Genomic DNA, 24,712 nt, shown 5'->3' with positions numbered 1-24,712 from the left:
AGCGCGGGAGAGGGTGGGGCGGAGGCGACGGACGCTTCTGATTGGGCGCGGCTCACCGAGGAGTGAGGGGTGGGGCAGGGGGGCGGGCAGGTGAGGTGAAGGTGACGGGGGGCGCGCGCGGCGGGAGGCGGCCGCGCGCCGCAGAGCAATGCAGCGCCGTGCAGCGGAATGCAGTGCAAGGCAGTGCAAGGCAGTGCAGCGCAGCATTCTGCAGGGCAGCAATGCAGCGCAACGCAGTGCTTGCAGGGGAACGCAGTGCTCTGCAGTTGAGCCTTCTGCGCAGTGGTGCAGGGCAGTAGTGTGGGGCAAGGCAGCACAGGGCAGCGCAGTGCAGGGCGATGCAGTGCATTGTGTGGAGCAATGCAGCGTATATGGGTCAGTGCGGCGCCGGGCCAAGAATGCAGTGCGCGTAGTGCAGCACAGCACTGTGCAGAGAAATGCAGTGTGTGCAGGGCAACGCAGCACTGCGCAGCACATGCAGTGCTGGGCAATGGGGTGCTGCGTGGTGGGGGGCAGTGCAGCACTGTGCAGAGCAACGCAGGGTGATGGCAGTGCTGTGTGGCGCAACGCAGTGCAGCGCAATCCATGTAAGCGCAGCACAATGTGGTGCATGCAGTGCAGTGGGGAACTGTGCATCACATTACGGCATGAGATTCAGTGCACCCCACAGGGCTCTGGTTGCCTTGCTGCTATTAAAGCCAGTTTCAGGTTGGGACGCCAGGTCCCCGGCTTAACAAGGCCCCTCATTCTCTCCCTGAGACCGAGCTCCTTGTCCCTGGGAGTCCTGCGCCTTGAGGAGTTTGCTCCAGGGCGTAAGTCTGAAATCCTACTGCCCAGAAGCAAAGGTCCTCCTGCAGCCGGCCTGCTGCGGCCACCCCATCCCAGCGCTCGACTCCAGGGCTGGGATTTCATTTTTCATATGCAACACGTCCTTTTTCCAGCTTCTCAGTCCACAAACACTGTACAACAGAGTATCCCCAAGTTTCTAGTACAGAAACTTCTACCACCACCACCACCGGGGATAAACATTGTCGGGGTTTTTTTAGTACTTCATCTTGCAGCTCCTGCTGCTTTCCAAGGCATTCAATTATAACGAGGGCCACGCAAATAGAAGGTGGTACATCCCGGGTCACCCAGCAGCTCGGTGACAGCAGGCGGAGAAGCTGGCTGGTGCCATCAGTTAAACCAGTTGCCCGAGTCCCTTGGGCTGCTGTGGCATTTCCACAATACAGAAAAGCACCCAAAAAAGCAGAGGAGGGAGAAAAGCGTCCAGAGAGCAAATTCTATTAAAGCAGGAACGGGATAAACTCTGTTTTGCTTTAAATGGGAATTTACGCAGGATGTTAACCTGAAGTGTTGCATGGGCATCTGCTGAGAAGAGCAGAAATTTTTTATATTGCCACCTGCAGATACCATAAGCACTTTTCCCCTTTGCAGGCAATGGGAACATCGCTGGCAGGGTTTTAAGACATCCTGGCAGCTATTTGCAGCACAGGTCTCCTTTGGACTACAGCAGAACAATTTCAGCTGCAGTCTATACGCACAAATCTGTCACACAGGTAATACAAGAAAACAATTTTGTCTTCTAAGTCTTTTCAGCTTCTCACTATTTATAGCATCACTATAACATAAAGATACTCAAATGTAAAGCGACACTTCTGCTTTGTGTTCCTTTGTGTAAATGACGACTCAGTAATACAAAGTAGCTGTTTGAAACTACTTTTATTAAAATCACATGTATATGGCTTTTGATTGGCAGTTGTAAGATTATCACTATAATTAAGTGCACAGCTTGCAAAGATGTACAAATGCCATCATTTACTTGCTTTACAGAACTTGAAAAATTTTCAAATGGTTTAAGCGTGGTAACTGAGTATGCCCCTGTAGATGACTCTCTGCAAATTGGTAATTCTACAGAGGGGTTAATGTTTCAGTACTGAGCAGAAGAAATTAAAAGTCCCTCTTTACTGTCTTAAAAATTCCAGAAGCAATGACTTTGTATGTGGAAATTGGATGTATACAACAGCATAAGGGGGGGTGAAACAATGAATGCAAAGTGTATGTTCAATATTGGATTTTTTTTTTTTCTTCAGGGCTCTTAGCACCAACAAGGGTGAGCGGATGCCTGAGTGACTGAAAACTCTGCTGGTGAGAGAGGTTACTCCTCCAACACGGAGCGTTTTAAATAAATCCTCACAGGCAACCAGCCACTTGGTGCTTTACAGTTGTTGTGGTTTAACCCGGCAGGCAGCTAAACACCACACAGCCGTTCGCTCACTCCCCCCTGGTGGGATGGGGGGAAGAGAATTGGAAAAAAGGTAAAACTCGTGGGTTGAGATAAAGACAACTTAATAGGACAGAAAAGGAAAGGAAAATAATAATGATAAAAGAATACACAAAACAAGCAATACACAATGCAATTGCTCACCACCCGCTGACCAATACCCAGCCAGTTCCTGAGCAGTGGCCACGCCCCCCAACTCCCCCCAGTTTTTTTGTTCAGCATGACGTCACATGGTATGGAATAGCCCTTTGGCCAGTTTGAGTCAGCTGGCCTGGTTGTGTCCCCTCCCAGCTTCTTGTGCACCCCCAGCCTACTCGCTGGCAAGGCAGTACGAGAAGCTGAAAAGTCCTTGACTTAGTGCAAGCACTGCTCAGCAACAACTAAAATATCAGTGTGTTATCAACATTATTCTCATCCTAAATCCGAAACACGGCACTATACCAGCTACTCGGAAGGAAATTAACTCTATCCCAGCTGAAACCAGGACAATGGTGAATACTGGAAATAGGAACATGCATAGATGCACTGGCCTACCCTACACCCCTTACTTCAGGCCACAGGTAAGGCAGAGCAGCTCCCTCCCCTACCAGTCCCCTCTGCTTTGCATAGGAAGAGGTCAGAGCTGTTTTCACAGTTCTTGCCTATACCTCCGCATAACTGAATTTGAAATGTGGGTATTGAAAGAGCATGTTCTAAAATATTTGCTTATCCTGGCCTCATTGTGTTGATAATTTGAAGACATATTTAAACACATGGATAGATAAACAACCACTTAGTTTAAGAAACCTAGACATAAACAAGAATCAAGAATTGCCCTGTTAATTCTCACATGTAAAAGGCACTAAAATTTTCCAGACTGTTAAGAATATTCTATTTTCTGAAAGTAATAAGGTATTCAGGATATGCCTGAATGTCATTAAATATGACAAACATTGTTGGATTATTCACATTATCAACCACACTGTCGTACAGGTCAGTAGGATCTGCTGGGTCTTTTGGTGGTGGAGTGATTAGTCCTCCACTCCCAGCACAGTACTGCCCAGTGAGGACCCGAGCCAAGTACATGTATCTTCTGCCGTTCGTATCTGCTCTGGAATAAGTATTCTGAGCAGAATAACTTGCATCAATAGCAAAGTAGGTTCCATTTCCAATGACTGCAGCTGTTTGGAAAGACAACGTTTTCAAATATAGTTAGTGTTCTTATTCCCATAAGAATCTCTAAAGATCTTGTTTTTAATTCTGTGGAAGTTATAAATTTGATTAGAGTTTAAACAGCAAATTCTAGTAATAATCCTTTGTATCAGAATCAAGTATGAATCCACTTAGATGTCAGGTGAGTATCAACACCCAGGTTTTGACTGCTCTTTCCTATGGGGAAAAGGGTTCCTCTCTCTGTTTAGCCTTGTTGTTTAGCCTGCAATCCATCAAACTGCAAATCTTCAGAGCCTTTTCAACTTAAAATGACTGTATGGTTGTAATTACAGTTTTCTAGTTACACTTCACAACAAGAAGTTAGAGGAATCACGTTTCTTTGTCTGAGACAGATTTCTTTTTTCTGACATTGGTAGAAAGCTGTTCAGGCTGGACAGATCCTTCCTATCTGGCTGCTCTGATCTTTGGATATTTTTGCATGGCTACCCAGCCTGACAGAAGGGAAGCATGCCTTTCCTATCATAAATCGTGGCTGAGATGGAGAGGTGGATGTCAATACTCACAGGCAGAGAGAGGACATGGGGATCTAGGGCTCTTGCTTCCCGAGTAAATTCAACCTCCTGGCACTACCAAAGAGCAGGAAAGCGAAACTACACCTCCTCTGGTCATGTTTTAAAAAGAAATGGTGGCTGCCATTTCTAGCTGTGCACAGCCTGATATCTTTTGTGTATGTTGGGCTTCATTTTCTCAAGAAAATATCAGCGTAAGCACCTCTAGAGAATCCAGTCAGAGAAATGTCTACCTTTGGATCCAGACCACACTGAAACGTCAACTAGATCTAAGTTAAGCTGTCCAGCTGTCTCAAGATCAAGTCAGACCTAGGCATGTACAATTATGTCTCAAGGAAGAAAACGTTAAGAAGAGAAAGTAAGGACTTTTGAAGTAAGGTTGCAGGACCTCTAAGAGCAACTGGCACCTCAATTCAGCCCAAGTTCCACTTCTTTGGATCCTGTCCTTCATCTTTGAATGCTACCAAATAATAAACATAACATGACTGTACTAGAGGAACTGGACAAAACAATCTTTGAACTAATGCAGAAAGTCTTTCTGCTAAATATTTAATAGTTATCCCTAACAACTATTAAAGGGGAAGAATTAATTTATTAATTTCAACTGATTTCATTTGCATAAAAATGGTAGGGGAGTGGGATCTTCTGATTGCTTGTGCTGTCCTTATCTTTGGAGGCAACAGGAGAAGTATCTGCGCCTCTACTTTGCTACCCGCCTTTCTCTAAGAAGAGAGGAGATACCAGCAGCTAGCGGCTGGTATCTCAGCTGAGGATGTTGAACAGCAGTCCTTGTTCCTTTCTGTAGGCAGATCATACAAAACATTTCTCAAAAGCTGCCCAGGCTTGATTTCAGAGTAGACGAGCTTTTTCTGATACCCTCTAGATGGTGGCATTCATCAACAAGGGATTAACTGAACAGGTTAATTCCTCTGTTCATATAGATTATGCTCCAGAGTTGTTTATTATTTTGTTCTCCAACTTTATTCAGTCTTCACGTTGCACTGACAGCACTATAACATTGACATTCCCTAGCACCTCATACAAGTTTAGGAAATTAACTGCTTTGGATAATGACTCACCATTCTTTCCAGCAAACCCACGATCAAATCCATTGTGGTTGATCGTGCTCAATGAGGATGCAGCTGTCCCATGAAATAGCAACTTCTCATTATTTTCATTGTTGTTCTTTGTACAGAGAGAGATTTTTTTGATTTGGTATGTCTGCCAGAGGAAGGGATTTTGTATTCTTTCAATCTGCAAAGTTACAAAATAGAACTATATTTATACTGGTAGGGACCAATACTTATCATGGCAGGAAAGCATTAAAACCAAACGAAACTGAAAGAATGACAGTAATTTTCACTATGCCCTGTTAGTGGGTGGTTTGGGTTGGGGAACTGAATAAGTGAGCCTCCTGAAAAATCAGAAACTAAAGTAGCTTACAAGAGGTTTTCAAGCTTGGTAATTTTTGGCTTACGTTTGTCTTGCCTAGTATACCAGGCACGCAGGCAATCATGGTAGCTGTGCATTGTCATTTTTAGAAACAGGCTGTTGTACCACTGCTAGAGGCAATGATGTAAGATGCCTTTCTGTACATCCTAATCGTCTTTCCTGATGATTTTCTCACTAAAGGGTAGACTGTAGCAATAGCATTACATTGAATTTGTTTCTCTTCTAGATCGCAGCTTGGAGGTCAAAATTACTTCCTTTACTGTGTAGCTTAGCAACCCATAAGAAACTCCTATATAAAAATAAATTGGTGGGAGGATAGATGTTGCTGGCTCCCTATGCCAACAATGTGAATATAGCTCAGGGGGAAACAGTGTATCTGCGTCAAAGTATAATCTTAAAGGCATTGCTGTAACAGCTTTCCATTTTCAATGGAAAAAGACTTCATGTCTTTACCTGATTTCTTCCATTGTACACCAGTATTTTGTTCTATTTGTGTCTTAGTGACCATGCTCATTGAATCTCATGATGGAAGAAAATTTTTCAAACATATTCTCACTCTTAATTTCATTGTATTTTCTCCTATTTATCGCTCCTCCTGATTCTGAATAACTCCATCTTCTCCCTGGCAATTAAATCTCTGTGCACTGTGTTGCAGTCTTTTCAATAAGCAGAATCAAATCTTGACACTTTGGTTAAAACCAACGTTCTACCCTGAAAGGCTCTAGGACTGACAGGGAAGAAGTAGTAAATAGTAAAAAGCTTATGGCCAGTCTGCAAGGACTTTATATTTTCCTTTGTATTCTGAATGCGTTTGCTCATGCTTCCATTTCAATATAGAATTTCCTAATTGGAAATACCACATTAACAGTGAGTACCACATTAGTTGAACACAGAGTCAGCCTGAAGACTGATGGTCACTGGCTTTGCATTATTAGAAGGCAGAAATGGCAGGGCAACTCTTAGGAAATTTGATTTGATTTATATCCACCCTGTACAGTGCTGGGGAGACTGACATATGAAAGGTGTATTAGGTTGCAGACACCCTACAAACAAGTATTTAGAAAGTATATTAATGTTTTTAGCCCAAAAATTCACTTCGCCCCCCCCCCCCATAGGATTTCACCTTCTCTATGACAAAGCTAGGACAGGTTTTCTTAAATTTGTTCTGAACTTCCAGATATTCCTGACATGATGGCTTGAGATTCACCAGTTTGACCCGTTCATCTTGCATGTCTTCCCACTGCGTAGGGAGCTCTACTGACTGCTTATCTGCAAAACAGAGATTGCACAGATACCTAGCCCAGTTTTGTAGGCATATCTTACAAACCAACTGCATATAGAGGGCTGAGAGGACAGTACCTTATGCAATACTTTATTCCAAGAATACTCTCTCTCTTCAATACATCACTGGCTCTGTAATGCACTGTTAAGACTTTACATTTTCTCTAGTCTAATTATCCTCATACCAATATCTAACAAAAACAAGTTTGAAAAGCTTGAAGGATTTTACGCATTCTTCATGCACCACTTCCTTTGTCAGACTTAAGTATGAAATCTATGCTCACTAGTCACATACGTACAGATAATATTTGTATTTAAAATAGATGTTCTGATTTCAGTCATACCTGCAACTAATTATGAAACTAAAACTGCTGGCTATGGCATGCCTGGGGGGCGGTGGGGAGAAAAAGGAAAAAAAGCTATGGAATAGCTTACTTCTTTGGAATACCTGAGTTTGCATTTATCAGAATTATCATTCAATAACCACTATTAAAGGTTTTTTTTATTAACAAAGCTGTAATTTACCTTCATTCTTTGGCACACGTTGAATGTTTATAGTTTTTCCTTGGTCATCATTAGCCTGTAGAGTATTCAGATCCACTTTGTAGTTCTTCTTGTTAATTTTGACAGTAAGATGTGTTTTTTTAGCTCTTTTGGCATCCTCCAGCTGCATATTTGTCAGTTTATCAAAAGCAACAAAGCTATCATTGCTTCCTGGATACCTCCATTCTACCAGGTTATAAACAAGTTCTGCCTTGGATCGTTCTTCTTCAGTATCCTTAATTTTTTGGATCATTTTTTGAACTTCCACATACACTGAACACACATCCCTGCTAATACCAGAAATTTTAATGCAAGGGGGGGAACGTTCATTTTCAAGCTTAATGGTAACACGGTTTCTTCTCTGGAGATCTGCCAAAGTGTCAATTTGCCTCTTATCAAAATTTTCAATTAGCTCATCTGAAATACTGTCTTCAAACTGTTCCTTTAAAATTAAATTTTTTATCCAGGACTCAGTTGCATCCACATTTTTTTGGTTTTCTCCACAAATCTGAAATGTGGCTAAATCAACTTTCTTCTCCAAAACCATGGGCTTTTTCTTCTCAGTGGGTTGTTTTTTGCCCCCCAAAAATGCTGTGAAGAAGTAGATGTTAATTATTAGTTTTAAATAAGAGATCTTTAGTTTTACGTGCCCATGGCACACAGAAAACCCACCTACTTACATTTAAACAGACACCCACGAACCTGTTATGGATGAATCCGAATCTTCTCTTTTCTTCATGCTTTCGTAAAAGTCTCTGAGCATATTTGTCTGGAAGATGACGATTTTAATTTTTTTCAAATGCTGTACTGATCTTTTGCTTGCAAATTCCACTATAGCATCCAGCATGTTATCAGCTACCTTTGCTGGACTCTGTCCTGCCTGACCTAAACAAAAATAAGAGGCACATATCAGTGAACAGTACTTAAATCAAGGCAGCATCCAGAAAACAGAGACCGTGTCCCCAGCTCATACAGACTGGTGTCCCTCTCTCCTGCCCTATTATGCTTTCTGGCCAAAGCCCCAGGCTTAACCTCAGCTTTACACCTAAGTCTGTGAGCTCCAGGAGTTGACATCCTACACAGACCCAGGAAGCCCTTCTGGGATTCTCCCCCCGTTTACTTTGAGGCTCCGACAAGCACTTCAGCCTTAGCCTCCCCCTGATATTTTTAAACCCACACGTCACTAACTCTATCCCCATCTTTAAACCAGGTACCAAAGTCAAACCAAATCAAAATCAGCGGAGGATTTTGGCACAAGCCTACAGTATATTTCAACATACAAACAGGAACATGAAGCTCAAAACAACTGCTCTCATTCCCCTACAACAAGCCTGAAATGCAACCTAAAGCTTATCCTGAAACGTTGGTGGGACCACTGCCAATTTCGGCCACAGCATCCCTTGGACAGCCGTCATGATACCAGCATGCAGATGATGTTGGCAGTCCAGGGGACCTGCCATAACTATTACTGTGGAGTCCACAGCATGCAGATGATGTGGTCAGTCCAGGGGACCTGCCATAACTATTACTGTGGAGTCCAAACACTGACCCACGCACCAGCTCCTACCCTAACCTGGCACGCTGAGCAAGGACCAGCTCGTGATTTCTTTTTCCAGTCAAGGGGAGCCTTGGTTTGAGAAGGATACCCTGCTTTCTTCAAGCCCCGCTCCCCAAACTAACCAGAAGCTTAAGCCAAATAAGCTAGCCTGCCTCTAGCCCTCTGCTGCAGCAGGTAGGCTGAAACAAGACCTATAAAAGGTGTAAACTGCAGGTATTCTGTACCCAGCCCACAATTTCCATAGTCAGCCAGGCAAGGTTTTGGTCTCGGGACAACTCCAGCTTTCTTTGCCTACAAACCCCAGCCCTTCCGTGGGGCTGAAATCCCAAAGCAAGGCCTATGGGAAGTTTGAGGAAAGGTGCAGGGTGGCCAGCTGAGATACACAGTCTGTTTTGGGGCAGAATGTCTTTTATGGAACAATACCTTTTCTTTAGGCGTTCTTGCTCAATCAATATCGACTGTAATATTTATACTTTAAAAAAAAGCAGCATTTTTGAAGTATGCAGCTGGTGTTTGAACTGACCACAATGAACTTGTACAAGAAACTCTGTGATTTGTGAAAGTCTACCGTTATCCATATCAGAGGCATTAACTTTGTCCCAGTTTCTGAACTACCCCCATCACAGCCCTCATCGCTTTCCCAAGAAAAAGCAAACCTGTTCCAATTGCTGGGAAGGCGACAGATTTGTACATCCTTAGCTCACACTCGTGAAGGACTTTGGAGACCTGACTCTTCACATTGTTATCGTGAATCAAGTGGATGATTTTACTGCACAACAGTTTTCCACCTTGTGTAGTAATAAAGCCGCTTTGAGACTGCCCAGCTGGAAGAGAGAAGATAAAGAAGGAGGCATAACATTTTCGAAGTGGCTATCTCTTCTGATAAGACAGCTGGTTGTATTGATGCTAGTGTACACTGGAGTAATACACAGTAGAAGAGAATTGGAAAAAGTGGAAAGAAATCCACTGTGAGCTATATTATCCTGGTTTTAGTTGATTCCGGTTTTCTCTGTAAATATTTTGATTGCAGAATTTCTTTGAGAAAGAAAAAACACAATTACTTGAATTACTAATTTCCCCGAGATCTCTACTACAAAGTAGTTTCCTATTAAGTACAACTTAAGAATTTATGTTGAATTTAAATACAGCTCACTTTTTTAAAAGCATGCCAACAGAATGTGCACAATTCATTTATATGAGAAATCCCTTCTTATGCCCCTTACTCCTTGAAAGCTGAAACTCTTATTCTGCAGAAGAGCTGAATGGTTAAAATAATATCCTTAAGACAATGACCAACTGATCTAAGAACTGTGGTATGGAATCTTTAAAAAGATGTTTGTGTTTTTTCAGAGCACTCACGTTTGACTACAAACACCTCAAAATGGAGTCATATTGTGAGGATGAATGGACTGATGAACACAGAGTTACATACCACTTCACTGGTCACAAAGGTAACGACTGATTGCAAGATGCTCTGCGTGCGCTGAAATCAGGCTGATAAACGGGGAGAGCCTGCAGAGCCAAAGGCTGGGAAAAATATCCAGGAAACACCATCTTGAAAGTTAGCTTCTGGACTCAGAGCAGGAATATTTTGTCTATGCAAGCAGAACGTGTTCCCTCCTGTGCTCGTAGGGGTCAAGCACAGTGAGCTGGGATTTTACTGCTGTACTGGTCTGGCAGAATGCAGACTACAGACGAACTCATGATCAGGGTGATAAGCAGAGTTAGTTATTTCAATAAAAAATAATTACACATTTGTGAATATAAGCCCAGATTTGCTATTAGATTTTAAAAGCCAGTCCTGCATGGGCTTACACCACAAGACAGTCTTCCACCACTTTGTTCAGTTTCAAAACTTCAGCCCTCCTGTAGCTGACAATCGGTGAGCTTAAAAATTATGCTCAAGTCAATGGGACCGTTTCCGTTCTTAAGTCAGGAACATGCACGAGTAATTTCAGGGAACTTAATTAGATTAATTTCCAAGCCTTTATTAGCATCAGAAAACTGTATCCATCTTCTGTACAGTTGTGAAAAGAAAAATTCTCAAAGCAGGTGTCACAACAACAACAGGACTTTTCAGAATTCCTAAAAGTGAAAGCTACTTTTTCAGACAAAATAATTTTACCATCAGAGTAGAGAATTATAAAACAACTTTAAGTTTTCAGAGAGAAAAAAAAATAATTTAATCAAACAAAATAATATGCTTTCACATACCATATTGAGCACATTCTCCTTCTACCTCGGAACCAGCAGCATCCATAATTGCTTTGAAGACCCCTTAAATTATACAAGAAAAGCATATGCATTAATTAAGTCAATTTAGCTATTTCTACTCAAAACTCTACCCAACTTCTGTAGTCTACAAATACCCCAAATTCTCACAGGGCAAGATCCCACAAAGTGCAAAACCTTGCCAGTTCCCCTAAGTGCCCTCCATGACACACTGTACTGGCTGCAAAGAGAACACTGCCTTCGTTATTGATTAGAAATCATTAAGAATAACTCCTATTGCATCGTCTCACCAGTCAATAGTATGGCCCTCACCGAACTCTGATTGCTTTGAATTATATCATTTGACGTCCTTCATGCTTGCAATTCACAACGTCACCAAAGAATCCTCTGCTTCTTACAGGTCAATTTACTTAACCAGAGCTTTGGCTTACAGTGGAACATATTAGGACAAGAGCAGTTTTGCAGAATTATATTTGATCTAAAAATTCCCTTTATTTAAGCATTTTTGTTTTTAAACAAGAAAAATCTGGTCAGATGCCTTCTGTTTGAGTAGTTTGGGAACTAAATAGAATATTCAGGACATGTAAAAAACCTGTTTAAGATCTATTTCCTGACTAATCTCATCTGAAAAATACTTCATAAAAGTTTCACATATGGACAATTCTTTCCCCTCCTCCCTTCTAAAAACTAGCACAAATGTATCACTAAAGAGCTACCTATTCAATACAATACCTGATGTGGCATCAAATGTTGGATTTGATATGTTTACAATAACCTCTGTATCCTCCTTGGTAATATCTCCACTAATTAATTGGAGTGTAATGGAACCAATCTGCATTTCACGGACTCCCAATACTTCAGTTGAAACAGGTCTAATGAAACCTGCAAGGGAAAGAAAGACACCTTAAAACACTTCTCCTCTAGTTTGGGGTATAATTCTCTTCCATTGATGGAAACTTCAACTTATCCTTTTGAGGAATATGCTCTAGATCAGTCTGATGGACGTAGAGAGTCTCTGCCTTTCTCTTTACTCCATTTCTGAAAGCTGGAAGGTGCAATATTCTTCCTGTTTAAATACTGTGAAAGTGAAACCATTTCTGTTCCTGTAAAGTCACAGAGTATAAATTCAGAAAGGACTCTTGGGGTTATCTGATCTGACCAGCGCTGTAACAGAGCTTCCTGAATTAACTCTTACAAGAAATGGGAATATCCAGCTTGAGCATTGCCAGTAATAGAGAGTCCATCACACTACTTTTCTAAGTTATTTCATCTTTACCCTCACAGATATAAAACTGTCCCTTACTTCTAGTCTAAACTTATCTAATTCATGTTTTATCTGCACACTCTTAACTTCATCTCACTGATACTTACAGCAACTGAGAAGAAAGAGCTATATATTCTTATGAATAAGCCTCTGCCATTGACACAGTTCACTCATATGTTTTTGCTACTGCATCACACTACCATCAATTAATAAATGGAAAGGAAATTATCCATTCTGTATATCTCTATATAGGAGATTAAAGGTACAGAAATACATGTTATTTATGGCTTGTATAATAAATACTTGTTATTTATGGCTTAACAGAAATACTTGTTATTTATGAACTAACAGTTCTCCTACCAGGATATCCTCTTACATGTGATAAGACTGGCCTCGCTAAGAGATGAGCATGCCCTCAACAAAAGAAATTCCTCTTTAAGATTTTTACAAATGGAGTTTAAGAATGCCAGTCCATTAGGAGCAAAAAAAATGCTCTGTGTCTTGACATTTCGTCTGTTTCCTGATATGTATAAAACCACTTTACAGTATTTACATTCTCCCCTGTGTCCCACCTCCTGCCCCTACACAACTTACTTGACTGTGGCGCTGCAGCATTGCAACTTTCAGCTACCCTATGTCCTAGTTCAGTGGCAAAAGCCTAAGAAGAGAAAAAAGGTACCAAAGCTAGAAATATTCAGCGTATAAACTCTGAAATGCTATAATTTACAGTCACGTAGCTCTTGCTGAGCCATCTGACGCGTTTTACAGTCTTGTTTAGGTATCATTAATAACAGTGGAAGCCTCAGTGTGGACAGTGTGATAATAGATACTGTCTCTGCATTACCAGAACTCCTCTGTCAAAAGATGAGTGAGCATCTACAGGTGTGTACAGTGCCAGCAGCAAGGCCAATTTTGTCTGCAGCTTGTGCTTGCTGAGAGTTTGTATTTCAGAGGCACTGAATGAGACACTGCAGAGACATCTCACTGTCACCGGCCCACAGCAGTAAGAAAGTGCTAAATTATTCCCTTAAGAAAGCAATATAACTAAATATGTTGTTAAGGCGTAACTAGAACAGTATGTAACATAGACGGCTTTGTCTTGAGAAGAACTACCTGAATGTTACCCGTATCTTTTGGATTCAAGAGAAAATTAACTTCCTGGAGAGTCTTCCGAGTGTGACTACTACTGAACTTGAATACCACATCAAACATTAACTTAGAAACAACAGGTTTAGGAAATCCAAATCCTCCAGTTCCAATAGCTGGGAAAGTGATCAATTTCAGTCCAAGTTCTTCAGTTTTCTTCAAGCAGGAATTGATTATATCTTCTAGGGTCTGTAAAACACAGCAAAGATCCTTTTTTGGTGTTTTGTTGTGGTTTTTTTTTTTAAAAAGACATTTATTATTAGTTCCATAGAGACTACACGGGTATGAGAAAAAGCTCTCAGGGCATCAAGGCATCTTTAAGGTCACTCCAACAGAAGTAAATGGAGTCAAGTCATCTAAACTAACTATTTCAAATCCTGAAACTTCAGGATAGGATCCCAAATAAATCTGTTTTCAAAATTTTTTTTTTTAAATAATTAAAATGTACCTTCAGGGTCTGCCCTTTTCCATCCCACACGGGAAGTACGGCATGAAGCACGGACTTGCAGGCCAGAGCGCATCCACTGGTGCAGAGCACACTCCCTTGACCAGCAGCCTGTCTTTGTTTTTCTTTGTCAAACTCTACTTGGAGTGGTAGTCCAGCCTTTTCCAGCAAGGCTTTGCAAAGAGGCCCCACGCCAAACTTCAGATCTGTGCCTACACTGTTGACAATAACATCCGTCTGCAACAAAATTACAATGAAAATATCTAGAGCCAGACTTCAATTAAAAATATGCATTGAGACCAATAGCATCACCAAAGCAACGCACAGCGTGAAAAACAAGATGCCAATGGAGAAATAACCTGGTTTTCAGCACAGCTTCTGCATACTGAGTATTCACGGACTTGTAGAAAACCTACAGTAGGCAGCATCAGACCCACTGTGAGTATCAACACCACAGGTATCTACGTGTGAGCAGGTCATCCATCCATCCATTCATCCATCCAGGCAGAGCTGTCAAGCCTTCAGTGGAGATAAGGCTGAGACTCACCTCGTCCCAAGCAGATGCCAATGTCTGGGCAGGTAAAATAAACCCAACCTCTGCAGTCTGCCTCATCCCCTCCCCCCAGGCCCAGCGTTTCCCACGTTTCCTTGTGAAGAACTGCTGCAGCATTGCTCCTTCTTCTCTAGCATCATCACAGGATGCAAGATATAGGTATTGTATAAGGTACACGTAATGTAGAAAGTTTAATGTCCCTTTCCTCCTTTCCGCTGAAGTGGCATTGTCTACACCTTATCAGAAAAGCAGCACCTCACGCACCAAAACGAGGTGAAGGGAGGTTGTTTGGCTCTCACGAAGTAAAACAGGCAGAGCCCTGAAGTCTGGTGTTTGCTTTGCTTTTTTCCACTGGAGACGTTTTAATTACAACATATTTTAAATGTGTGCCATATCGAGGGTTATTTTTACACCTAGTATTGCTCTTTTAATGGAATAGGCTTTTACAGGCACCAAAATGACAACTGAAGCAACTAATATTGAAACAACAGGACAATAATAATAATTTAGGGAGATTTTAAACTCCCAAAGTATAAAAATCAGGTGCTGTTGAAAAAGAAAGATTTATCAAAATGCACTTTGCATCGCTGAAAAAAAAACCCCAAACAACCATACAGGGAAAGAAACTACGTCAGAGGTGTAAACTGAGTCTTGATGGTCTAGATGAGTAGTAGTTAAACTCTTCGTTAGCAAAAAGAATGAAAAAAGAAAGCGGGGGGGGGGAAAAATAAGTAGAATCAGGTCTAGCCTTTGACAAAACAATCTAAGCACGCACTCTTCTATGGGGTCACTTTTCTAGAGCCCAGTAACTTCTTCATAGACTTTCTCTCTTTAATCCATCCAAAGAGAAGGGAACTAAAAAAAAAATAAGCTACATCCTTCCTGTTAGCATTACTTACCACAGCAGCCCAGACAGATGATGATTTCCCATAATATCCAACCTAGATAGCTACAGATCATGTAAATACTTTTAGAAAGTATTTTAATATTTCCCTTTTAGAAAAAAAGCAAACCGTTGTACATGTTGACCTTAGATCTGGAGAACAAATAAAGCCTAGCTGGGAACGAAACATCCCAAAATGCACAGCTGCCTGCTAGAAACGGCTGCAGAGTGACAGATCCCAACCCGAAATCCATCAGTTTCGCAAGCCTGCGTCCTTGTTTAGCTAGCACATAGCAGTTGTTTCCTTACGTAGCAATCGCCTTGTAAAACAACATAACCTACTGTCCTTCCTTTTCTATTTAAATTTAAAGAAGATCTTCACATCAAGTTAGAGAGGAAGCAGAAAATTCAAGACCTACCATGGCTTCCTGAATGTTCTTCTCCTCTACTCGGATGCAAAGTCCTTCATTTGTCATAACTGTCTGCAGATCCTCTTTTCTCTTCTCCTTCTGGCTTTCTCTCAGCTTACGGTTTTCCGAGCGCAGCATCAGCAGTATTGGGGAGGATGATTTAGCTGTAAACACTTTATTTACTATCTTACTCAGAACCTGAGCTGTTTCTTCCCCATCTTCCACAAAATGAACCTCCTTCAGGCTGCTGTCCCCCATGGATTCTTCCAAGGTCTCCTTGATGGAGGATACAATTGAATACGTACACAGTTCCAGTGGGAAGCCAAAAATCCCTGCACTTATAGCAGGTAGGCCTATGGAACGATGATTAAGCGTTTCAGCTAGTCGTAGACTCTCCTTCACTGTCTTTCTTAACAAGTACACACAGTTTTCTGCTTCGTCCTTCCTCCACCTGGGCCCAACAGCATGAATGACATTCTTGCAGGGGAGTTTCCCAGCGCCCGTGATAACTGCACACCCAGGCTGCAAGCTCCCGTTCTTCCTCACGAGCTCATCGCACTCCTGTTGCAGCTCTGGACCAGCCGCTTTTAACAGTGCCTCAGCAAGGCCACCGATGTGTTTTAAGTCTTCATTAGATGCATTTACCACAACATCAACAGGGTAATTACACAAGTTACCTTTATACACTGCTACTAAAACTCCATTTGGCAGCATTATGTTGTAGCAGAGCTTTCTTTTCTCTTTATCACCAACTTTTTCACCCTTCTGTGGTTGTTGTTCTTCTTCCAGCCTAATCAAACAGCCGAATTTCTGCTTTGCCTCAAAAACACATGACTCTTTCCTCTCAGTGAAGAGCTCTTTGGCTCCTGGTTTATCAATTGGCACATTTTTCGAGTAAAGGGATGAGAGAATTTTTTCAAACGTGGTGACTGCTTTTGCCACTTCTGCTCTTGGTCCGCTCAGGGAAATACACGGTGTCTTGGTGTCAAAACGTACTGTCACACCTTTCTTCCCCAATTCAAGATAAACACTGGATTTTTCCTTCTCTACAAAGTGCACTACCACCACCGACTTAGCCGGGATTACTTTTTCCACGTGTGTGTTTCTATCTATAAAATCATTAAGTTTCTGATAAACTTCCGTTACGGCCTTAGAAAAGCCAGCAATAATCACTTCATTTTCTTTTCCAACAGGTTCATCAATGACTACAGTTTCCTGGGAAGTATTGTACTTCTTATGCAAGAAGGCAAGAAGACTCCTCCACTGCTCCTTTTTAATGACCTGACCATCCTCCACGTTGATGCGCTTGTATTCTAAGCCTGTCTGTATTTGCTTTTCTGCTTCCAAAAGATCTTTGGGAGCATCTCCAAATAGCAACACAGTGTCATTGTCAAGCTCATAAAAAGCATTAATTTTTTTCCTAGTGAATAATGTCTCTGACATTGTTTTATTATCTACACGCTGTAGGTAACAGAAAACATGGGGATCAATGGTAACTGATGTACATGGCATGTTCAATACCTTTTCCAGTAAGTCAGCCTTGATTTTATATACTTCCGCAGGTAATCCACACAACTGAACAGTCTTTTTTTTGTCATCATAAAAGATCTTTAAGCACGGATATTCTTCGTGAATATTCTCTTCTAGCTCAGCATTGTGCAGGACGGCATACTTCCCTGGGATCACTGACACAGAAATTTCTATGCTTTGTTTTTCCCTTTCACTTTGCTTCATGGCTTTTTCCATGCATTCCCTCACTTCTTTCTCTGCACTGTCCACTGCTGCTCTGTTGCCTGCAATCACCACCATCCCCTCAGAAATATCAGTTATGATCAAACCAACATCTTTCACCAATCTGTTTTTCACGTCTTCCCAATCCACTGAATTTACTCTACATTTTATAGCTATGTAGTACGACATGATACGCGAGAACTCAGTAGAAGCATCTTGCTTCCATGTCTTGATCAACTTAATCATTGGCTTTTTCCGCTTGCAGAGAGATGACGATGGGCACAACGTAATTTCTGGGTGTGCATGGTCCGTCTGTGGCCATTTTAGCTCACAATAGCAAACTGCCATTTCCTGGTTTATGTCTTGGATCAGTTCAGCGTGCCTTTGTAAAAACTGCCAGACATACGGATCTAGTGGTACCCCAATGGGGTCTGGCATCTTGATAATTGGTCTTTCTTCTCCATAGAGGGCTGTTCCCAGGGAGTGGTAATATGGATGCACAGAAATTGGTGTCTGTTCCAGTAAATGCTGCTTTTCCAAGACAGCGTTTAGATCTAAAAGCGCACATAGCTTTTCCAAGACAGCGTTTAGATCTAAAAGTTAGCGCACATACATACACACACACGTCATTAACTTCAAATCAAGCAAGTGACTCTGTTCTTAGAACTATTACATTGAATAAAATAACTTTTTTTTTTTCTTTCATTTGAAAGAGCTATTTTTATGTCTTTCTGATTTCCAAACCACTCTGTAGGGGACAAGATAAGAGGCTTGGCTCCAACTAGTTTGGTAAATATGCTTGTGCCTGTATTTACCTGTACAGCTACACCTTGCTCTCCCTTCCTAAGGAAACGCCACTACAGAGCAGGGCCATATTCAAGGTACTACTATGAAATGCTCCTTACTCTCAACTTAAAAGAAAACTCTCTGTGCCGGTGCATCTTTTAAGGATATAGATGATCTAGTCACTTAATATGAGACCTGGCTATTTATTCATTGACTTGCTTACCTAAGTTAGGCATTTTTGAGTCTGAATTCTGCCTGACTGATTTATGAAGATATGGCATGGTTACTTTTAGGCTTGTTTTCCTTTTTAGACCACTGTCTGTTTCCAGAAACAATGGTATTAAGGCAGTACTGGAAACTATTAGAGCTGCACAGCTGGAGCAACATTTTACAGAGTATTGTTTCTGCACCTATAATTTCTGGATAAATTTGTCAGTGTTCACATACCTGCTGGAGGCAAGCTCAGTTTTTTTTTTTTTTTTTTTTTTTTTTTTTTTTCATTTTTTCTTTTTTTTTTTTTTTCTGCCATTTCAGTTGGAATGGACAAAGGAAAGGAATTATAATGTTGGCAGGGACTTAAAACCACATTACAATGATCCAAATTACATATTCACTTAACGTTTAAAATATTCTTAAGCAAATTCTGAGAGTCAGAAGAAAGACAATCACCTGGTAGATATCTTTAATTAAAAGTAAAGTAATTTACTAAGCCAGCAGTCTCCTAACACAGAGATATTTACCAGAGGTTGCGCTGGCACAAAAACTGAACAGTGATTCGACGGAAGGAATAGTAACAAGATTGTTCTTTAGCTCTATTCTTCCCTGATAATGAAGATATTTGACCTTAATTAGTTTCTGAAAGCTAACTGTGAAGGCTGAAGTCATTGGCAGATCCTGCTTCCTCTACCTGTAAGTACAATTAATGTTGTATTGCAGATAAAAACCTCCGTAAATGGGGGAAAAAACATCAGTGGGAACATCCCATGCACAAAGCAGGTATTCAAATGAACCTTTGGTAACATAAAAAACCAGGGAGATTCTGAAACCCTAGACGTGCAGCAGTATTTCTAAATCCAGAGCACTTCCCAGGAACAGGACAGTGTACGCTGGCTTTAGCGACAGCAAGCCAGGCTTCTCCTAATGCCCAGATTGCAGTAATTTTCTTTCAGGTCCTCCACCTTGGAGCACTTTGGTCAGGCGAAGGACAGTGTTACCTTTGCGATCACAGAAAGTAATGATGGCCGAGTTCTCCTCAGGGAAGAGCTGGACGTCTGACACGGGACCCCCTCCGTTCCGTGCACTCTCAAAGTAAACGGTGATGTAGTCTGTGGAAATGCTGGCCGGTATGTTTTCAGCCTTGATGCTCTGGGTCAATTCAAGAAGCCTGGCAGTCACTTTAAATTCTTTAACTCTCTTGTTTTGTGAACATTTTTTGACAAATTCTTCACCATCTGTAAACAGAAGAGCAGTATGAACTGACCGTGTTTTCCTGGGCCATTATCAGCCCTGGCTATCACTTCTGGCAGAGAAATGAGCTGAGTCTACTTCTCCCTGTATTTGGAGCAAAACTGTCTTTGGTGCCAAATAACTCTGTGTTGTAATAAAAAAGGGGAAATGCACACAGCCATGTTACTCTCTGCTGTTCACTACCACTACGTCTCTGTTCCCCTCTTATTCATCTCTTGTATAAATTAAGTACTTCTCACTGTTTCACTGTCTTCTTAAATGGAGACTTTACATACTTCAATAATTTGCAGAACTCATCTCCACACTCAGTCCGCTTCCAATTCTTCTCCATCTAACCCAAAATAAGATAGAGACAATGAAACATTCTCATCAATTTCAATTAATGAAGATGCCACAATTTACTTTTTTCAGTGTAACATTTGGATCACAGGCACTCTCACAGAGCTGTACATAAGATTTACGTCTTTCTTCAGAGACTACAGTCCAGGTACTTTTTTAAAACTGTCTGCATCTCTAACGGGAGAGTATTCAAGCTCTGAAAGCTATTACTCATACATATACATGGAAAGGAATGATGGTGTTCATCCTGTCTTACCAATACTTTTTGTAAAGGTAGCTACCGCCACATTTATTTCAGGTATCACTTCCACAGTGAAGTCCTCATCTACCACCAGGCCGCTGATGTTTTCCAACAGCATACATAAGCATTTTGGACTGCATCCTTGTATGTTTTCAAACACCACCGAAGGCGAGGTCTCTGTGGACTTTTCTGTAGTGTTCTCTGCAGAGCCAGCTTCCTCCTGGAGTTCACTGTTCGGAACAAAACTCTCCGCTTTCTGCAAGGCTTCTGCATCACCTTCAACAGAAAGAGAAATAAGCTGCATGACATATTGGTACACATCTCCTGGAATAAACAGATTTTGCTTACCCTTTCTCTCCTTTCCTTTCCCAAGGAGAGAGATCATCTAACCAATCGAATACTGCAGGGTACCCTGGGACATTTTGGAATCCAAAACAGCCCAGATGCGATATTCTGCAGGGCTGCAGGCAGCTTCTTTTGTGGCACAAAAATAGCCATGAGTAAACAAGTCCAAGGTCACTGGTAGGTGTCTGGGTCAGAGACATAAATAAAATCCATTGAGATAATTGGCCACGGCTGCTCAGGCATTGGTAAGGGTTGTGAGAGACCCTGCAGCCTCTGCATCTGTTTCTTAGCCTGGGTGCAGACATAACAAGCCTGAACATAGCTTGGGACATCCGCAGGCACCATAGGCCACCAGTAGCTCTGCGTGACTCGATGCAAAGCCTCCTGATGACCACCGTGCCCTGCCATCAGTGCGGCACAACAGTGCTGAAGGACCCATGTGCACCAAAGGCTGGTGGGGATGCAACAAAATTTTGCAGATAGAAAACATAACAGGGGTGCCCACCGAGTACCCCAGAAGTCCAGCGGCTGCCGGAGGAAGGCGCGTCTCCAGCTTTGCAGACAGATGAGGGTGGAGGCAGGAGAGAACCTCCCGAATGGGAACAACATGCTCCTCCGCGTGCCTGAGTAAACTGAAAGTGTCACCCAGGTACGCAGTAACATGACTGTCCAACAAGTCATGGAAAACGACGGTCACAGAGCGCTGCAAGGTGGCGGGGAACTGGCACAGGCCAAAGGGCACCCCAGGGTGCTCAAGATGGCCACACTCACAAAGGCAGCTCTCCTCTCCTTGCCCCAGTGAACACAAGTAGGAGCATAAGCTCCTCTCAGTTTGGTAAACCATTACATCCCTGCATCATGGCGGGGAGACAAGCATCGAATGAAACCCTGGCACTTACCGCCCTCAGTGTAAACCTCCAGGGCCACCATCTCTGGCCGTGGCAGAGGACAGGTACGACTGAGGGGAGAGGAGCTCCGTGGAGCAGTTATGATGTATACCTGACATGGGGTGTGGGGGTAAGGTCTCTGCTTGCTCTTGCTCAAGAACACCCAAAAATCCCTAAATCCTGGGGCAGTGCCCAACAGGCTGGCCGTGGGGGCAGCCCCAAGGAGCGAGACAGAGACGTGGGGTGGGAAGGCTGGAGCAGGTGGCAGCACAAACAGGCTGGCTCTGCCCACTCTCCGGGTTTACGAGCTCTCCTGAGGTACAACAACAACTGATACCAAACCCATAACATTTACAGAAGACAGCTGCTTTTGAAGGCCTACCAGCATGAGCTTAACAAGAAGAAAACAAAAGAGATAACTGCAGAAGCCATAGCTCTACAGATGCTAGTTGTTAATTTCTAGATCGCTGACAGGAATCATCTGCTCCACTATGTCCAATGAAGAAAGTACAAAAAAGCCAAAACCGAAAGCTAGGCTGACCCAACAGAGCAATTAAAAGCAGCATCTGGAGATTTTCAGGGTCCTCTCCAGTATAACTAAAAAATAGTAGATGACAACTTTGAGTACCTAATTTTGAAAGGAGGAAAAGAACACAAAACGGCACCGAACAAGACTTCATACAGACAGGAAAAGGCATGGGGGTAATCACTGAAGAACTTCCTGATTAACTGGTCTGTCTTGGGGCTGAGTACTTCTCTTCACAGATGCGGGTATATTTGGGTGTGCAGTAATGTTTTCTAGATCACTTTTTAAATCATGAAGCTTAGCAGAATATTGCTGAAGGAGGACCTAACTGAACTCACTGAGGTACTGGGGAAATGCACCACTTGCCTTTACAGACTCTCCTAACTGTAGGCAGCACAGAGACACCAGGCCTGGGATTAAGACCTTCAATCTAGGTGTTTCTACGCAGATCTTATCTTAGAGCAGTTATACAGGATAAGGGAACTGAATCCCTCTCTGGAGATGCTCCTCTGATTATAAAGGCTATTTCAGAAGCTAAAAACAGGCGTGTGGTCTAAGTCTGGCAAGGTGAACTCCATCCTTGGTGATCAAGTCTACAGCATCCCTAGCCAGACATCCTTCCCTGTATCACCTGAGTCAGGCTGCCAAACTCGGAAACTTTCAGTACAACTCCCCACAGAACTGGAGCTGTGTGTGGAGAAGAGCACCAACATTTTCGGTTTTTGAAGAATCAGCACACAGAGTGATGGATAACATTTTACCTTTTGTCTGAAGGTTGGTCATGGCATCCAGAGCCTAAAATAAAATGAAAGCAAATATCAGTGACTGATTTGACACTCTCGCCACAATTTCAAAGCTCTGGTTAGGATTACGATTTTTATTCACCTTTGTGGGAACTAATTTTTCTTCACATGCCTCCTCTTCAGCAGCTAGTGCTGTTTCAGGCTCTGTGACAATCAACTTCAATACTCCTTTTTCTCCCAAATACAGCTCATGAGACTGTCTCTCAAGAACTCGTTGCTTCACTAAATAAAACCAAAAAACTCCAGTGACAATCCGAATAGAAATACAACTTTAAATTACGTAGCACTTTTCCACCACTACATTAGGACACATATACTGTCCCGCAAAATGAGAGAGCTTTAAACTCATAACGCTCACACAGCACACATGAAACTTTCCTCCTGAAAAGAAACAGAACAACAGCAGAGGATATTATTTCTGAAAAAAAAAACCACCAGAGATGTGAAGCTCAGCTCCACCACACGTTTCCTGGCTGGTGTCCAGCAGGCAGCCCTGTGCTGGGGCTGCAGCACGAGGGTTCCCTTGTTGTTTTTTCGGCCAAAACCGAAAGCTAGGCTGACCCAACAGAGCAATTAAAAGCTGGCCCCACGCCTTGCACACCCTCTTCCAGCCAGTGTCAAAATGGCTTGGGGCTGTATGTCCTGAACTTACCAGCAGGGCGAGTCAGCAACTGGGAAGCATGATAAGGCAGGAAAAAAAAAAAAAAAGAAGTGTATATATATGTGTTTATGCACATACATGTACATGCATGTATATGTATACATTTGACACAACTGCAGCTAAATGCTTTCCACCTTGCTGCAAGTTTATATAAATACATGCACATTATATATGTCATATTTTTAATATGTATCCGTAACTACAATATATATTAAGTTATATTAACACCTGGAGTACTGCGTCCAGCTCTGGAGCCCTCAGCATAAGAAAGACACGGACCTGTTGGAGCGGGTCCAGAGGAGGGCCATGAAAACGATCAGGGGGATGGAACACCTCTCCTATGAAAAAAGGCTGAGAGAGTTGGGGCTGTTCAGCCTAGAGAAGAGAAGGCTGCGGGGAGACCTTCTTGCAGCCTCTCAGTACTTAAAGGGGGCTTCTAAAAAAGATGGCGGCAAACTTTTTAGCAGGGCCTGTTGCGACAGGACAAGGGGCAATGGCTTTAAACTAAAGGGGGGTAGATTTAGATTAGATAGAAGGAAGAAATTTTTGACGCTGAGGGTGGTGAAGCACTGGCCCAGGTTGCCCAGAGAGGTGGGGGGTGCCCCATCCCTGGAAACATTCAGGGTCAGGTTGGACGGGGCTCTGAGCCACCTGATCTAGTTGAAGATGTCCCTGCCCACGGCAGGGGGGTTGGACTGGATGACCTTTAGAGGTCCCTTCCAACCCAAACTGTTCTATGATTCTGTGATTATTCCAAGCGCAACCTAGAGAATACTACTGTGCATCAAAATTAATATATATGTATACATACCTAGTAGGATATATTTATTAACTTATAGGCTAGTGTTATTCAAAATGCAATCTAGAGGCTAGCACTAAGCACCAAATTTAAGCATATATATAAGCAAATACATATCATATTCCATATTACAGGATGCATACAACATTATATACTATAGATGTTTCTTACATACTAGATAGCATACATTACGTTATATATAATAATTAAGTCAGTACATATATTTTAACTTGCAGAAAGTTACGACTTGTGAGTTACAACTCACAACACGCTCACTTCTATAGGGAGCTGATACACTAACCCGTTTCCCGGCAGGCAGCGGCAGCCGGCGGGGCCCGCGACGCCGCGGGGGGGG

The 24,712-nt window shown here is 42.3% G+C and overlaps 2 protein-coding genes across 2 annotated transcripts in view; both read right to left on the bottom strand.

Annotated features, from left to right (window-relative positions):
- LMLN (leishmanolysin like peptidase) overlaps positions 1 to 2,973 on the bottom strand; it is a 17,051-nt gene extending 14,078 nt beyond the window's left edge. Inside the window, exon 1 of the mRNA XM_009272269.1 lies at positions 2,932 to 2,973. Coding sequence (XP_009270544.1) covers positions 2,932 to 2,973 — 42 coding nt within the window. The remainder of the gene's footprint in view (positions 1 to 2,931) is intronic.
- Positions 2,747 to 23,114, bottom strand: LOC103908591 (poly [ADP-ribose] polymerase 14). The gene is made up of 16 exons (XM_009290988.2): positions 22,980 to 23,114; positions 22,856 to 22,889; positions 20,352 to 20,612; positions 19,504 to 19,740; positions 15,782 to 18,057; positions 13,930 to 14,163; positions 13,449 to 13,670; positions 12,930 to 12,993; positions 11,804 to 11,953; positions 11,054 to 11,116; positions 9,496 to 9,663; positions 7,984 to 8,166; positions 7,264 to 7,872; positions 6,581 to 6,726; positions 5,085 to 5,259; positions 2,747 to 3,444 (listed from the first exon to the last, which is right to left on the bottom strand). The coding sequence occupies exons 2-16, from the start codon at positions 22,875 to 22,877 to the stop codon at positions 3,155 to 3,157; spliced, it is 5,100 nt and encodes a 1,699-aa protein (XP_009289263.1). The 5' UTR covers positions 22,878 to 22,889; positions 22,980 to 23,114; the 3' UTR covers positions 2,747 to 3,154.
- Positions 23,115 to 24,712: the final 1,598 nt, after the last annotated feature.

The sequence above is a fragment of the Aptenodytes forsteri genome, unplaced genomic scaffold (assembly GCF_000699145.1).
Source record: "Aptenodytes forsteri isolate BGI_AS27 unplaced genomic scaffold, ASM69914v1 Scaffold29, whole genome shotgun sequence".
Lineage (NCBI taxonomy): Eukaryota > Metazoa > Chordata > Aves > Sphenisciformes > Spheniscidae > Aptenodytes > Aptenodytes forsteri.
This window is presented reverse-complemented; position numbering and strand designations above follow the sequence as displayed.